General features: G+C 47.2%; 1 protein-coding gene across 2 annotated transcripts in view; it reads left to right on the forward strand.

Annotated features, from left to right (window-relative positions):
• Positions 1-17,995, forward strand: part of MINDY3 (MINDY lysine 48 deubiquitinase 3) — a 115,100-nt gene that overhangs the window by 24,546 nt on the left and 72,559 nt on the right. For both annotated transcript variants that reach the window (XM_069729447.1, XM_069729448.1), the window contains exons 7-9: positions 677-791; positions 6,551-6,624; positions 7,726-7,805. In XM_069729447.1, coding sequence (XP_069585548.1) covers positions 677-791; positions 6,551-6,624; positions 7,726-7,805 — 269 coding nt within the window. The remainder of the gene's footprint in view (positions 1-676; positions 792-6,550; positions 6,625-7,725; positions 7,806-17,995) is intronic.

Here is a 17,995-nt window from a genome sequence, read left to right on the forward strand (position 1 = left end):
TTAGCACACAAGCATACTTAGATAACGCTTTATCCGAGCACGCTCGCTCATCACTACTAGTGATATCTATAGGCTCCCAGGAGGTCCAGATGTGAAGACACCGCGGCAGCACAAATCAAATTCTTATTGTCCACCTCTTGGTTTGTTGCTACGTTATATCAGCACCCCTCATTATTTTTTTTTATTTAATTTTTTTTTTTTAACTAAACTGACCCAGTTCTGGTTGGGTGATTAGGGTTGAGCGAATTTGTTTGGATTCGGTCGCCGAATCTGAATTTGCCATATTGGTTCCCTATTCGTGCCGAATGTATGTTTGTTGATCGGTTCCGAATATGTTGGATAATTTCTGCTCCCATTGAGTCTAATGGCTTCGGAGTCGTGGAGTCTAAGTCAGAGTCGGTGTCATGGAAATTGAGGAGTCGGAGACGAATATTGCAAAACCCATATTTGCTACCGATCGTTTTCGGAACAAATTCGCTCATCTCTGGTGATTAAGCTCTGTCCGGGCTTCTACGAGCCAAATCTGCAGTGCCCAATGCCCATATTGGGCCAGAACTAGAATGATTTGACCAAAGTGGCTGACAGCGCGAGAGCGTCTATGTTCTGGTTCTATTTTACTGACGTGTTTGCGGCCTCGCCGGTGTAGACAACGCTGCTTTGCGCTCTGTTTCCGCAGAAAACGCACATTCCAAAGTTTTGCTGACCTGAAGGCGGCCATATGGGACGAGTATTCAATATGGAGGAACAGATTCGGAGTGCTGCTCTTCCTGTACTCGGTCATCCTCACCAAGGTCAGTATTCACATGGTGCATCACATGAGGCACTTAAAGGAGTATTCCTGTCTTTAAGATCCTGTCCCAATATGTAGTAGGTGTAGTAGTAATAATATTCGCAGCAAATACCTTCAATTATAAATGTAGTATAGTTCTTCTGATTCGCTATGTCGCTTACCCCATGGTATCCGTTATTACCACTCTTATATTAACAGTTGCTAGTGGTCGTAACCATGAATATCTAAGCTACTGTAATGCGCTGCACATGGGGTAAGTGACATAGCGAATCAGAAGAACTACTCTACATTTATAATTGGAGGTATTTTCTAATATTCCATCTACTACATATTGGGTTAGGGTATTGGAGATGGGAATACTCCTTGTATTGATTTTTATATGTAAAGTCTACTTAATATTTAGCTTCTATAGATACACAAAAAAAGTCTAAGATTGCCCCTTTAAATGATACATTTGGGGCTGTCTGAAGTAGCCACTGGGGGAGTTCAGGATTTTAAGCCTTGGACAACATGATTGACAGTCACCAGACTCAATGCTGGGATCCCGCGTACATGATACAGTGGTCGAGATTGGACATTATGCCTATCTTGGCCAGTTAACCCCTTTAAAAGTTGCAGTCACTAGCAATCACTGCATCTTGAGTGGTTTGACAGTTACCGTATATACTCGAGTATAAGCCGAGACCCCTAATTTTGCCACAAAAAACTCTGAAAACTTAATGACTTGAGTATAAGCCTAGGGTGGAAAATGCAGCAGTTACCGGCAAATGTCAAAAGTAAAAATAGATACCAATAAAAGTAAAATTAATTGAGACATCAGTAGGTTAAGTGTTTTTGAATATCCATATTGAATCAGGAGCCCCATATAATGCTCCATAAAGTTTGATGGCCCCATAAGATTCTCCATATTAAAATATGCCCCATATAATCCTGCATAAAGGGTAATAATGGCCCCATGAGATGCTCCATACAGACATTTGTACCATATAATGCTGCACAAACGTTAATTATGGCCCTATAAGATGCTCCATAGACACATTTGCCCTATATAATGCTGCAAAATGTTGATTATGGCCCCATAAGATGCTCCATACAGACACTTGCCCCATATGCTGTTGCTGCAATAAAAAAAAAAATTCACATACTCACCTCTCCATCGCTAAGGCCCCCGGCACTTTCAATATTCACCTGACTTCGTTCCGGCGCCGCTCCATCTTCAGCGTCTTCTGCACTGACGTTCAGGCAGAGGGCGCGCACTAACCACGTCACCGCGCCCTCTGACCTGAGCGTCACTGCAGAAGATGCTGAAGACGGAGCGGCGCCGGAACGGGGAGCAGGTGAATATCGCGCAGCGCTGCCCTCCTCGTTATACTCACCTGCTCCTGGCGCTGTGCAGTCCCTGCTTCCCTGGCGCCGCAGCTTCTTCCTCTACTTAGCGGTCACCGTTACCGCTCATTACAGTAATGAATATGCGGCTTCACCCCTATGGGAGGTGGAGCCGCATATTCATTACTGTAATGAGCGGTACCATGTGACTGCTCAGTACAGGAAGAAGCTGGGGCGCCGTGAAACCGGGACCGTGCCAGGAGCAGGTGAGTATAATTAGACAGCCCCCGCTCCCCCTCCCCTGCCGCCCCTGGGTATGACTCGAGTATAAGCCGAGAGGGGGACTTTCAGCCCAAAAAAATGGGCTGAAAATCTCGGCTTATACTCTAGTATATATGGTACTTAACATATGGATCGGTGGGCGTCCTACCACTGGGACCCCGATTAATCTTAACAATGGGGCTGTGAAATGCTCTGTTGGACGGGCCACACATGCACATCACTGCTCCATTTCTTGCCTAACCAACTGCTGGAGGCGGCAGAGCGCTGTACACCAGATGGTTGGGGACCGCAGAGAATTATTGGAGACGTAACACTCATTCATGGCCACCACTCATCCTGAAAGGGCACCTAGACCCATTATCAGGATCTGCGGGGGTCCCAGTATTCGGGCCCTCACCAATTTGCAAGTTGCTTATTTTGCTTTAGATCAGTGTTACCTTTGATAATGTTGGTAATAATCGTAAAATATTTATATATATATATATATATATATATATATATATATATATATATATATATATATATATATATATATATATATATATTTTACGATTATTACCAACATTATCAAAGGTAACACTGATCTAAAGCAAAATAAGCAACTTGCAAATTGGTGAGGGCCACCTAATTATGGTGCTTGCGTTTCACAGTCCCTTTCCCTTCAATGGATCGATTTAGTCATGACCAAAAGTGTTGGCAACCTTGAAATCGCTCTACAAAATAACGTATTTCTCCCAGAACATTATTGAAATTGCATGTTTTGTTATACACATGTTTATTTTTGTTGGGCGAATTGGAATAACACAAAAGAAAAAAAAAAAAGACACATTTAGACGTAATTTCACACAAACCCCCCCCCCCCCCCCACCCAAAATGGGCTGGATAAAATTGTTAGCTCCTTTGCAAAATTGTGGGTAAACCACTTTTATTTTAAGGGTGATCCTTGTTCAAACTCACCTGTGGCAAGAGACAGGTGTGGGCAATATGAAAATCACGTGAAACCAGGTAAAAAGGGGAGACGTTGCCTCAATATTTGCACTGTCACACTAAACCTGGAGAGAAGAACAGAACTGTCTTGAGGACTTGAGCCAAAATTGTTGAACAATCTCAAGGTTACAAGTCCATCTCCAGAGATCTTAATTTTCTTATGTCCTCAGTTCACAACATAATCAAGACGTTTGCAACTGCACTGTAGCTAATCTTCCTGGTTGTGGACAGCAGAGCAAAATTGATGAAAGGTTACAATGCACAATAGTCTGGATGGTCGCTAAACTGCCCCCAATCAAGTTCCAAAGAAATTCAAGCTGTCGTGCAGGATCCATCAGTGTAAGCATGAACTGTCCGTCCACATGGGAATGAAACAAAATGCTATGGCAGGAGACCCATGAGGACCCCACTGCTGACACAGAAACATAAAAAAGCCAGACTGCAGTATGCCAAAAATCCTTCTAGGAAAGTGTCTTGTGGATGAGACCAAGATTGAGCTTTTTGGTAAAGCACATCACTCTATTGTTTACTGAAAACAGAATGAGGCCTACAAAGAAAAGAACACATTACCTACAGTCAAATATGGTGGAGGGTAAAGAGCTGTTTTGCTGCCTCTGGCTCTGGGTGCCTTGGCTGTGTGCAGGCATCATGAAATCTGAAGATTATTAAAGGATTTTTAGGTTGCAGTGTAGTGCGGAGTGTGTCCTAGGCCATGGGTTTTCCAGCAGGATAATACTTCAAGAAGCTCCCAGAAATGGAAGGAATCTAAGCGCTGGAGAGTTCTGAAGTGGCAGCAATGAGTCTGGATAGAAATTCCATTGATCACCTGTGGGGAGATCGTTATTTCTGTTGGAAGAAGGCGCCTTCAAATATGAGAGACCTGGAGCAGTTTGCAAAAGAAGTGACCCAAAATTCCAGCTGAGAGGTGTAAGAAGCTTGTTGATGGTTATAAGAAGCGATTGATTGTTGTTATTTATTCCAAAAGCTGTGCAACCAAATGTGTTAAGGGGGCCAACAATTGTGTCTGGACCATTTTGGGGGTTTTGTGTGAAATTATGTCCAATTTACCTATTTTTTTTTTCATTTTTTTTTTTTTTTTGTGGTGTTCCAATACACACAAAGGAGAAAAATATGTGTAATTGCAGTAATTATCTGGGAGAAACGCTTCATTTTCTGGAACAATTTAAAGGGTGCCAACACTTTTGGCCATGACTGTAAATTATTTTGGATCTTTTTTTAGGAAAGAAAAAAAAATGTCTTCAGCTCTGATTTTGAGGATGAGATCCTGCACTTTCTCCAGACTGGGAGACTTTACTATCTGAGTAGATCTCTGCCTATGGTCTATTACATGGAGTCTGGCAGGAGCTGTATGGCTGCACTGAACCTTATGGAGAAAATGAGCAGTGACCCAAAATGCAAATGAGCTGGTAAATGCTCAGAGGGCCGCTGCGGCTCGTACCATCTACTGAACCTTCCTGACAACTCGCACTTGGTCTTGGCTGACGGGTTTGTCACTCCTATACTTCACTGTTATCTGCAGATCGCATACTGGCCCTGTACCAGTTCATGTTCAGTGCTCCCTGCTATGCCGCGCAGCCTTGCCAACATGTGCAGCCTCTCTGACTATATGCAGCGCTCCCTGCTATGGTGTACAGCCTCTCTGACTATATGCAGTGCTCCCTGGTATGGGGTGCAGCCTCTCTGACTATATGCAGTGCTCCCTGGTATGGGGTACGGCCTCTCTGACTATATGCAGTGCTCCCTGGTATGGGGTGCAGCCTCTCTGACTATATGCAGTGCTCCCTGGTATGGGGTACGGCCTCTCTGACTATATGCAGTGCTCCCTGGTATGGGGTGCAGCCTCTCTGACTATATGCAGTGCTCCCTGGTATGGGGTACGGCCTCTCTGACTATATGCAGTGCTCCCTGGTATGGGGTGCAGCCTCTCTGACTATATGCAGCGCTCCCTGCTATGGTGTACAGCCTCCCTGACTATATGCAGCGCTCCCTGCTATGGGGTACGGCCTCTCTGACTATATACAGCGCTCCCTGGTATTGGGTACGGCCTCTCTGACTATATACAGCGCTCCCTGCTACGGGGAATGGCCTCTCTGACTATATGCAGCGCTCCCTGCTATGGTGTACAGCCTCTCTGACTATATGCAGTGCTCCCTGCTATGGTGTACAGCCTCTCTGACTATATGCAGTGCTCCCTGCTATGGGGTACAGCCTCTCTGACTATATGCAGGGCTCCCTGCTATGGGGTACGGCCTCTCTGACTATATACAGCACTCCCTGCTATGGGGTACGGCCTCTCTGACTATATACAGCGCTCCCTGGTATTGGGTACGGCCTCTCTGACTATATACAGCGCTCCCTGCTACGGGGAATGGCCTCTCTGACTATATGCAGTGCTCCCTGCTATGGGGTACAGCCTCTCTGACTAAATGCAGGGCTCCCTGCTATGGGGTACAGCCTCTCTGACTAAATGCAGGGCTCCCTGCTATGGGGTACGGCCTCTCTGACTATATACAGCGCTCCCTGCTCTGGGGTACGGCCTCTCTGACTATATTCAGTGCTCCCTGGTATTGGGTACGGCCTCTCTGACTATATGCAGCGCTCCCTGCTATGGGGTACGGCCTCTCTGACTATATACAGCGCTCCCTGCTATGGGGTACGGCCTCTCTGACTATATTCAGTGCTCCCTGCTCTGGGGTACGGCCTCTCTGACTATATACAGCGCTCCCTGGTATTGGGTACGGCCTCTCTGACTATATACAGCGCTCCCTGCTATGGGGTACGGCCTTTCTGACTATATGCAGCGTTCCCCTCATTATATTTTGTTCTTTGCAGGAAACAAATGTTTTATTAGGATTTCAGGGTTATGGATCAGATTAGGATTATTGTCCGCTTTGTTACACAGGGTGTAAGACCTCAAGACAGATCACAGCATGACCCCTCTAAAGAAGAAGCTAAAGACTAAACAGATCTTGGAGGGTAGGAGGCCATATCTCTCCAAAGTCTGTGCTCCTCGCTGGCCAGTGACCCCCCCCCAGTACACATCTTTGCTAGGTTTACTTTGGGTACCAGGACACCTATAAAGCTAAATTTGTCTAAAAATCATATCTTCTCTTAACAACATCGTCTCACTTTTTTTTTTACCAGGGAATCGAAAATGTTAAAAATGAAATAGAAGATGCCGAAGAGCCTTTGATTGACCCTGTATATGGGCACGGCAGGTGAGGACCCCACTGTATCGCACCTGTAAACCCTTATACATATATGTTAGGGAATTCAGGGCTTTTTCCTGAGAATAAGTTTGTTCTTGTTTTTTTTTTTGTTTTTGCTATTTGCCTTAAGCTAGTTGAAACTGTTACTAACCCCCCTCACACACACACACACACACACACACACACACACACACACACACACACACACACACACACACACACTCCCGATCTCTGCCGCTGCCCCAGTCTTTGTTGACAAGCTGTAGCGGACACATGATGACTTGAGCACTTGTGACTGATCAGTTTCTCGTGCCATCTACATCCGCATCACTGAGCCCAGCGATTGGCTGCAGCAGTCACGAACACTCGTCAATGTCTTGCCTGTCAACGAAGACTGGAGCTAGGACAGAAATACAGCTCCTGAGCGAGGAAGGGTGAATAGCTGCTGAATATCCTTTTATGTCACACAGCCCAGAGAAGGCTACTAGGAGCATTTCTCGCTTGACTACCCGGCGAGGTTAAGGACTTAAAAAGTGCATTACATCTCATATTTGTACCTATTTATCAGTAATTTGCATGATGGTGCACATGGCCGTCAACAGGATGACCAAAGCAGCTTTGATTCTCAGGCTGTCTGTGGCGGTAATAACCCCTGTCTGCTTTCTCCATCACTGTATACCCAGAGCTAAACAAGTGCTTTGTACACAATAACAGAAAGCACTGACAGTGCTTCCTTCTCCGGACCCACCCAGTCATCATGTGATCACTGTGTATGGGGAGGGAGCAGGAGACCCAGACAGCTCTGTTATGCAGCCAGAAGACAGCATTTCCCTTATCACTTGGTTTATTATACCTGCCCTAATGTCAGGGGAAATTGAGTAAAGAAAGCATTCCTCTTATGACCTTTATAGGGGGCACAATATGTGAAATAAATGAAAAATAAAAATAAGAAAAGCTTCTTCCAATCCAAATCGCTGCTAGTATCCCCGCCACAAAAAAAACCATACAAAACCTTCTCTAATATATAAGAATAATTGTTGTAGAAAGAACACATTTTCAGATATACGGTATATCATACATTTTATTATTTTTTTTATTTTTTTTCTCCAGCCAGAGTCTGATAAACCTTCTCCTGACGGGACACGCGGTCTCCAATGTGTGGGATGGCGATCGGGAATGCTCGGGAATGAGTAAGTTATGTCATTTTCTTAGTTTTTGTGCTAAAATGCAGCGTATTAATAATTGGACACACGTCATCCTCAGCGCATTCATGTGCATCACCAGGAGTTTATCCAAAGAATCCGTGCCAAAATCCACACTGAATCCTCACCATATAAAGACAATGTAGCATTGTGCTTTCTGCGAGCTTTTTCCGTAAAGAACACTGTTTTTGGCTTTTTGTTATCTCCCTTTTTTTCTTTTGTATAAAAAATTTGTTTAATTCCATCCAATTTTGGGAAATTTCAAAGGTACAAAATCCCCAGAAGCCCCAAAAGCCGATGACCTTTTAAAAGGGGTTATGAAAAACACTGATTGTTTTCTATTATATTAACGATGAAAAACACTGGTGATCTCTTCCACAGCTTTCTGCTGTGTTGTACCTTTGTTTTAATGCTGCGATGTTTACTAGGAGGAGTCCGAAGGCATCCTGTAATGTAGGACGGGGGAGAAGGGAGATCACCTTTAACATATTGGTCCAAATTTCTGAGCTGGTTAATTTCATTATGATTTTTTTGAGGGTCCAGATCTTTTTCTCTATCGCCTCATTGGGGGACACAGGAAACCATGGGTGTATGCTGCTGCCACTAGGAGGCTGACACTATGCAAATAAAAAAAGTTAGCTCCTCCTCTGCAGTGTACACCCCACCGACAGGAAGTAGGATATTCAGTTTAGCTTAGTGTCAGTAGGAGGTGGACACGGGTCTTTCATTAGACCCTTATCTACCTCAATGTGCGTCGTTCCCTTTCAGGTTTTCCGGAGGGATACAGGGTGAGCAGTCACACCTGTAGTCCCACAATACGGACTATGAGTACGGCGTGTACTGCCACCCCGTATCCTCATATGTCTGCCAGCAGGACCCCAGCCCTAGCACAGAAGCGTGTTTAGGAGATCCTAACCGGTCCTAGCTCCGTCTCCCACCCGCTCGCCCACCAGAGCCTGTCGGCTGGAGGAGACGAGTACGTCCACCAACGGTCTTCATCTGGACGTCCGACTCATTCCCTGGTATATCAGGTACCTCTCTTTCCAGGGTTCTTCTGATCAGCCGACGTGGGATGAAGGAGGTGAGTATTTTAGCCCCCCTTTCCATGTTTGAGGTCACAGGGCCACTGCTTGTGCTGAGGTTCTCTGTGCGGGGGGGGGGTAGACTACGCAGACTGTTAGGCCCCAGCTTCTTCTATCCAGCCTGCGCTCCAGGTGCTTAGTCACCTTGCTGGTCCGGCTCAGTCTCTGACCAGAGAAGCATTTTCCTAGGGGCATCGCTTCCCAGGCGGGGGTTAACTGATTCGCCAGCGCGGTAGTCTTTGCTGGCATCCGCGCTGCGCTTTATATGATCTGCGGCCACCGGTTTCTAATTTAGGCCCCGGCTTCTTTTTGGGCCTAGTCCGGCGACGCGACTCCACCCCCTTCTTCCTTCCTTCGGGCGGGCTTTTCTCCCGCCCGTCTTGCTCGGCGAGCTCCGCCCACCGGCGCCATCTTTGTCCTCCCGGACCACTCGTTTAGCCCCGCCCACTCCTCCCAACATGGAGAGCGGCTCTCCTGCTGCGCTTGGCTCCTTCTTAGTCTCTCAGGGGCCGGGGGGGGGGGTTGCAGCCGGCTCAGCCCGCACGCAATACAGGAACGCTGGGCTGAGTCTCCTCTTAGTCAGGCGAGGGTCTTTTCCAGCATGTTGGCTCCGCCCCTCTTCCGGCCTTGGAGAGCGCGCTCTTTGCTACCTCACACTGTGTGTCCCTGCATCTCCTGGAGGTCGCCATCTTCGGCATGGGATTCGGAGCTGATTCTTCGGCAGGACCTGCTCTAGTACCTGATGCCTGTTGCAGCTACAGCTTGGGAGCAGACCACAGGACTCTACACTTGCTGTGAGTAGCACTGCTCAGCAGTTTGGCACTCCTCTCTGCATCCCTCCTGTTCCCCTAGCCTTCTGGCATTCTTTATAGGTATGCTCAGTCTAATCTGATAGGGGAGCGTTCTTGCCCTTTTTCTGATGCAAGCCGGTCACTAATCATTGGCGTAGTAGCACTCTAGAGCCGCACAATCATTGGCGTAGTAGCACTCTAGAGCCGCGCAAATACTGGCGTAGTAGCACTTTAGAGCCATACAGTCACTGGCATAGTAGTACTCTAGAGCCGTGCCATCTCAGGTGTAATAAGTGCTCTAGAGCTGTGCAGTTTCCAGCAGGGGTATGGCAGTATGCCCTACGCTGCCGTCATCTGTGCCACTGTCCGCCCCTCACCTTCCACAGGGAGACGAACCGTTATAACACCTGCCATAGGGCGTTCTCTTCGCAGGTTTCAGTTGCACATCTTTCCTTGGAGTTTTCCGTTTTGTCACACTGCTGTTGTGATTTCTGCTATTGCAGACCTGTGCCTTGATTTTCAGCAGTGCGAGCCTTGGCTATTTCTCTACACACAGGGTTGCTAGAGCCCTGGCATATCAAACGTTTCCATATCTCCTGCTCTCAGGCACTCGCCCTCCATCTCCCTGCAGCCTCCTCCGGATGCAACCATTACACTGCTCTAAGCAAAGAGAGGAGCTGCTCCTACACACCTCACGCTGCAGGGTTCGGACCTAACTTCCAGCTGGTTAAGAGTCCGTATATCCTAGCAATGTCTGCTGTGGCTCAGTGGATAAAGAATCTGACCACATATCGCAGGCGCAAAGGTTTGAACTCAGGTGCACAACAGAGAGTAGAGTTTAGTCCCCCTGTTGACAAGCCTACTGTCCTACCTTCAGGAGAACGAGCATGGAAGGACATACTTCAAGACACACTCCGTGCTGCGGCTTACTACACGGAAGCTGTTATTCTGCCTAATGCCGTCAGGTATCATGACCTAGACCGCAACACAGAATCAACTCTCTCCTATACCCTTCTCCAGGGTTCTCTCCATGCTGATTAGTCACAGGATACCGAGAGCCGATCGCTGCAGTACTCTATCCGCCATCCAGGTTTTCACACGCACCACCTTCCAGGTACAGTACGGTATTTGACACTGTTGTATCTTCAGCGGATCAAACGTGTCTTGGATTGACCACTGCAGTGGTACTGGCGTTCTGTACTGTATTCAGGTAAGTCAGATGCACTCTCCTATTCCTACCGTATGATTGCAGCAGTACTCTGTCCGCTATCCAAGCTTTCGAGGTCATCTTCCAGGCACATTTAGTCAATACCTGCCGTCTTTCCAGTGGTTTAAATGTGCCCGAGATGGATGGCTACATGGGTCCTGATCTTTTGCCCCAGAGGCAGGTGAGTCAGAAACTCCCTCTATCACGCTCTTAAGGGTCCTTTGCAGCATCTGCCTAGGCTCTCCTCTAGTCTCCACCCAGAGAGATGTGCTCGGTATTCATCACTTCTGGCTGGCTGCCGCAGCGGTTACAATCCGCTTTCAGGTGAGTCAGGAGCAATTTTTACCGTGTGTTTCATGGTCAATAACAGCTATACAGAAGATCTACAACGTACCACAGGGTGGATCCCAGTGCCATGGGGGACCTCAGTTGCAGCATAAGTGGCCAGTCCACATAGGTAGGTCGGACACGCTGGCGTCAGGTACCGACTGGTAGCAGTTTTTCTTCACGCACTGGGCCTTAGTTGCGTGTTGCACTCTGAGGGCTTTTTCCTATCCGTCTGGTTATTCGGGCCTACCACTAACTCTAGGTCTTTCTGCACTATCCAGTGCATTACTCCTATCATATATTATTACAGTGTTATATGTTCTGGCTGTCTCTTTCGGAGTCAGAGCCCATCTAATACCTTGACTTATGATGTTCACTGCACTATTCTAGAGGTCCTTGAACAACCTCAATATAGAGCTTCCTATTTATGTGTCAGTACTTACCTCTTCTTTCTTACAGACACTGGATTAAACCTCGATCATCTCCGGACTTTTATTTCCGACCGTGGCAGGAACAGGTTCTTCCACCTCGGATAGGAATTGGATCCTACTCTGTGCAAGCATCGTCCAGTGTAGAAGGCTGCTCCACGCCTGGATCCAATGATGGGGTTTTGGTGATAATACGTTCCTTCCTTCAGCAGGATTCGTATCTTTTTCACTGTTTTCCTCGTTTGTGTGGTGTCTTATACTTAGGTAAGTAGATCCACACACTACAATCCTCTCCCCGTTCCAGAGGGTCTGGGACGGGTAGGGTCACTCAAGTCGTCATAGGTAAGGATCTTCCCCTTGGCAGACAAGTCTTTTCTGGGGCCTGTGTACCCCTTCCTAGGGCCAACTTTCCATGGAAATTGAAATACTCCAGGTTTTCCATGGAATCCTTGACTGTCCATATCCGATTGTGCCTATCATCGCCATCTTGTCGACATTTTCCATAGTCCCTGTTAACCATCTTCATCCCTGCTTAAGTTTAGCTTCCTGATGGATCGGAGTCCGCGGAGTCGTCTGGTAGTCTCCGTTCTTTCTACTTAGACGGGTAAGAGATGGTCTCTTCAAACGGTTCTCCCTTTCTGAGCCGTTCTGTTGATGTAGCAGAGTCTACATTGCTGGGTTGAGATCCAGGGTTTCACCCGAGGCCCCCTTCAGTACGTTCGCAGCGTTTGCTCTCTAGCAGGTCTCCAGTACCCTACTCTCAAGTCCCTTCTTATCATTTCAAATTAATAGTCTTTTCTGGGTTTTATTTTGGAATCCTTAACCCAGCCGTTCCAAAGAGGGAAACGTTTCGGTTTCCTATATTTCCTCTCTCCTGACCTTACTGCGAACTGGACCTCTTCTCTGTCTCTGGACCCTCCGGTTTCCATATTTTCCACCGATAGTCCTCCTCTCCCAGAAAGAGGATCCCTCTAGGATACCAACGATACTAAAGTCAACCATTGAAGTGTCCGCCATGTGTGCAAAACTGTAAAGCGCTGCGGAATATGTTAGCGCTATATAAAAATAAAGATTATTATTATTACATTGTGCCCTGCCTTTGTTTCCACCTGGACAGCAAAGTTTACAGATGCATGGGCTAAGCTGCTCCATCAGGGCACTCTTCAAGGAGTCCAATCAGAGGAAATCGCTGTCCTTGCGGACTAATTTACTCATGCAGGGAAGTACATGGAATCCACCCCCGCGGATGCCGCTGCAGGTGCTGCTTGGACATCCAGCTATGTCGTGCCAATCCGAAGGTCCATTTTGCTTATGGCGTGACAGGACTTACCCTCTGGGAGGTCCCTCACCGCTTGTCTTCCGAGGTTTTCCGTCAGTTTGGCTCCAACTTGAACCAATTATTAAGAAGGTCATCGGAGGGACGAGTTCCCTTCTTCCTCAAACTAAACCTCGTTGTTCTCCTGGGACCGCATGTGCTTTCCTTTATTTTATGAAAGCCTTTATCCTGGTCCTCCTTTTCTTCAAGTCATTGGACAATCCTGCATTTTTGCGAGGGGCAAGTCCTTTTTCGTTTTATACCTTCTTTTCAGGCTCTCAACCACTTCCAGAGTCTGTCAGCAGATTTGTACATTCTGTGGATCACCGGTTCAGTGCTCTGCCTTTACCTTGCCGAGGTTCTCCATAGCTCTGTCTATCATTCTTGATTCCCTTCCATTCGTCCTGCTTGGACTCATCCTTCGTAGCATTCGCTCATCATGCTACCGGGTCAGGGCGAGGTGCATCTATCCAGCTAAGGCCGCCCCTCCCCCTTTTCAGTATATGGGCTCGGCGTAGAGAGGCCCTCCGGCCTTCAAATCAACGTATGCCCGCAAAATCCAGTCAGCAATGTTTAGATATCCGGGTCAGAGCAGTGCTCCTCCTTCCAGGTTTAAGGCGTACTCTACCTGGGCAGTGGGCGCCTCCCGGCCGTGCACATATAGGGCCTCTGCCTTGCACCTCTACAGACCGATGATCGGTCCTCCACATGTTCGCGAGACTTCCATGCCTAGCTTAGGCGTATGCCGGCTTAGGTAGGAAGACCTTGCAGGTGATGGTGGTCAGTTCCTCTGACCCAGATTGGAGTTGACTGCTGTTCCCGCCCCAGGGACTGCTTTGGGACGTCCCATGGTTTCCTGTGTCCCCCAATGAGGCGATAGAGAAAACAGGATTTTTGGTTGCTTACCGTAAAATCTGTTTCTCGGAGCCTTCATTGGGGGACACAGCACCCTCCCAAGTTGAACAGCTCTGTTTATTGTGTTATACTGTTAACATTTGAGTTCTTTGAACACTCTTTGAGTGTTTGAAACTGTTAATCTGTAGAGCGCTGCGGAATTTGTCAGCGCTATATAAATAAAGTTTATTATTATATTATTCTTTCTCTTTACACGTTGCTTCTCCTACTGCTTTCTCACTAACTGAATATCCTACTTCCTGTCGGTGGGGTGTACACTGCAGAGGAGGAGCTAACTTTTTTTATTTGCATAGTGTCAGCCTCCTAGTGGCAGCAGCATACACCCATGGTTTCCTGTGTCCCCCAATGAAGGCTCCGAGAAACAGATTTTACGGTAAGCAACCAAAAATCCTGTTTTCCTTATCTCTCCTAGAGGGGGATAATATATTAGAATATTAGATAATATCACAGAATCAGAATACTGCGATATTTACTGTTTTTCTGCACTACTTCAGTCAGCCACCAGAGGGCAGTACAGCCCCATACATTTATTAGGGTGCAGGATGTAGAGGTGGCGACCTCGCTCAGGGCTTTTATAGGTCTGGAAAACCAGAGACAAACCTTTTTCCGTTTAGGTAATGCTTCACTGTCTGTTTTCTGCCATTATTAAACCTTTTTTTTTTTTTTTCCTTTTTAAGTACTAATGAAGCTTAAGTGTATTCTGCGCCAAGAGCCGAGGAGATGCAGGAGATAAGAAATTGTGTGTTTTTTATCTTTACTTGGCTTTTCACTTGTTTTAATGAAAATGTTCGAGAGGATGGAAAAAAAAATAAGCAATCCTATCCAATTTTTACCACTGTGCAGCAAATCCAGTATGAACGGTTTTGTGTTTCTGTAGGAAGTGGGGGATGGTCTTTTGTCTTTCTGCTTTCCCCACTTTTACTGTCGTCAAAGTGCATACGGACAAAACGGAGAAAGTTGAAAGCCGGCAAGCCATTCTGAGGGGAAATAAAGTTCCAGCACCTATAGTGCTGGCAGAATTCTGATGAACTGGAACTGGCCACTAAAAGAGTGGAGGACAAGTTGCAGGTTATACGAATCAGGACCATTTCTGGATAGATTAGTATATTCCCCAGAAGCAGATTTAATTTGGTGCAAGAGGGTGAAGGGCGACAAGGCCATGGTTTTTCTACAGATTTTGCCTAAAAGGACAGGTACGCTTCAAAACTTCACCCCAGGTATGAACAATCTAAACCTCTAACATCTCCGATCCGATGTCCAATTGTTTAAAAAAGATATTACATTTAGATCTGTTATGCCTTTAGGCTACGTTCACATTTGCGTTGTGCGGTGCTGCGTCGGCAATGCAAACAAGAACGCATGCAAAACGCATTGTTTTGTGACGCATGCGTCCTTTTTTTGGCATGATTTTGTACGCAAAAAAAATGCAACTTGCTGCGTCCTCTGCGCCCTGACGCTTGCGCCAAAAATGACGCATGCGTCACAAAACGCAAGACAACGCATGTCCATGCGCCCACATGTTAAATATAGGGGCACATGACCTATGCGTCGCCGAACAACGCAAATGTGAACGTAGCCTTATTTGGGATGGCCACTAGGGGGCAGTGTGATAAAATATTATCACTAGGAGTAAACCGCACACCGCGCCATAAACCAGACCATGGCGAGAATAGAAATCTCCGCTGCGCATTGTTTGTATTTAACCCTTTCCTTTCCTACATTTATAGCCATTGTTTCTTTTTGGGGTGGGGGGTGGTTGAGTTTGTACGTAACACACACACCCCTACCTGTGTGTGTGTGTGTATACAGCATATAATTTTTTTATATAACGTATGTTTTTATGTTGGTACTTTAAGAAAAAAGTTTAGTTTTTTTCCATTGATACTTTTACTATAAATAATTTTTTAAGGTGTCATTTAGGCTGTGTGCACACGTTGCGTTTTTTTCGCGTTTTTTTCCTGATAAAAGCGCTATAAAACCGCTAAAAAAAAGCATACAATAAAAATCCCATCATTTAGAATGAATTCCGCGTGTTTTGTGCACATGATGCATTTTTTTCCGTGAAAAAAACGCATCGCGGTTAAAAACCGCAGCATGTTCATTAATTTTGCGTGTTTTTTTTTGCGGATTTCCCACTACAAAATGCATTGGGAAGTGTCCGGAAAAAACCTCGTCTAAACCGCGGCAAAAACGCATGCGGATTTCTTGCAGAAAATGTCCGTTTTTTCTCAGGAATTTTCTGCGAGAAATCCTGAACGTGTGCACATAGCCTTAAAGGGAACCTGTCACCTGAATTTGGCGGGACTGGTTTTGGGTCATATGGGTGGAGTTTTCGGGTGTTTGATTCACCCTTTCCTTACCCGCTGGCTGCATGCTGGCCGCAATATTGGATTGAAGTTCATTCTCTATCCTCCATAGTACACGCCTGCACAAGGCAAGATTACTTTGCGCAGGCGTGTACTATGGAGGACAGAGAATGAACGTCAATCCAATATTGCGGCCAGCATGCAGCCAGCGGGTAAGGAAAGGGTGAATCAAACACCCGAAAACTCCACCCATATGACCCAAAACCAGTCCCGCCAAATTCAGGTGACAGAGTCCCTTTAATGCGCCATGAAATATTTGGAAAGCAGAAAGAAAAAAACTTGGGGTAGAATGTGGTCACAGCAGAAACCATAAAGTCATCGGGGAATTAAAGCTGTAACTTTTTTTTATTCTTAAGTGATGAGCTCCTCGCGGTAATTTTGACAAATCCCATAGAGCCCCCCTGTAGCGTCACCGTCCTCGTTATTCATCGCTTTTTCATGTATCGCAGACATTGTGATGCCTCCTGACCCTGTATAAATAGTTGTCGCTGCTGCAGCACCTTCGACCCACACTATCCTGTGTAAACCCAGCAGTGGTACTATTCCCCCGCGGCTGATCCTGTGTAATCCCAGCAGTGGTACTATTCCCTCGCGGCTGATCCTGTGTAAACCCATCAGCGTTACTATTCCCCTGCGGCTGATCCTGTGTAATCCCAGCAGTGGTACTATTCCCTCGCGGCTGATCCTGTGTAAACCCAGCAGTGTTACTATTCCCCCACGGCTGATCCTGTGTAATCCCAGCAGTGTTACTATTCCCCCACGGCTGATCCTGTGTAATCCCAGCAGTGGTACTATTCCCTGCGGCTGATCCTGTGTAAACCCAGCAGTGTTACTATTCCCAGCGGCTAATCCTGTGGACGATTTGCAGGATTCGGCTCAGGGGCGTCCTGATTACTAATTAGTTACATTGGTTTCTGCAATCATCCGGCATTGTGATAACAAGCCTCAGTCTGATTTTAGGCAACACTGTAGTGGAAAAATACAAATGGCGACTGCCTCTTCTCCCGGCTTTTCCACAGGAGGTGAGGAGACAACGGTCCAACCACCAACACCTCCTCCACCTGCTAATACTCACTGTAGAGGGGAAGACTTCAGCCCTGGCCCCCCAACCCTCCCCACCCTACTGGGTGGGACAACGGACACTTCACACGTCCCAGTGTTTCCCCTTCAGAGGTAGACTTTGGTATGCCCACCATGCCTGTGGAGGGGGAAGATGGCGGCCATTCCCACCCACACTTTCTGCAGAGGGGGGAGCCTATGGCCACTTCCCACCCCTGCTTCCTGTGTAGGAGGGAGGCCATGATCCGCGCACCCCAGCACGTCCTGCAGAGGGATGACGGTCCGTTTGCCCCCATGCTTCTTTCAGTTCCGGAGACGACGGCCCGCTCCTACGCTCTGTGAAGGGTGAGACACCAGTCTTGTGGAGGTGAAGATGACTGCCCCCCACACTTCCTGTTGAGGGGAGTAACAATAGCCCACCCCCGTGCTTCCTTTCGAAGGGGAGACGAAACGACGGCACGCCCCCCTGGGCTCACAGCGGAGACGACGGCTCATTCTCTCTGCGGAAGGGGAGACGACTGTCTTCTTGCCCGTGCTTTCTGTGGTGGGGGACGACCTCTGGTGGGTAGATGATGCTTCGCTCGCCTATGCTTCCTCAGGAGAGCGGACAACCGCCTTCCAGTAATGGGGGAGACAACGGTCCGCCTGCCCGCTCGCTTCCTGTGGAAGGTAGACAACAGTGCACCTG

Source organism: Ranitomeya imitator, chromosome 6 (assembly GCF_032444005.1).
Source record: "Ranitomeya imitator isolate aRanImi1 chromosome 6, aRanImi1.pri, whole genome shotgun sequence".
NCBI lineage: Eukaryota > Metazoa > Chordata > Amphibia > Anura > Dendrobatidae > Ranitomeya > Ranitomeya imitator.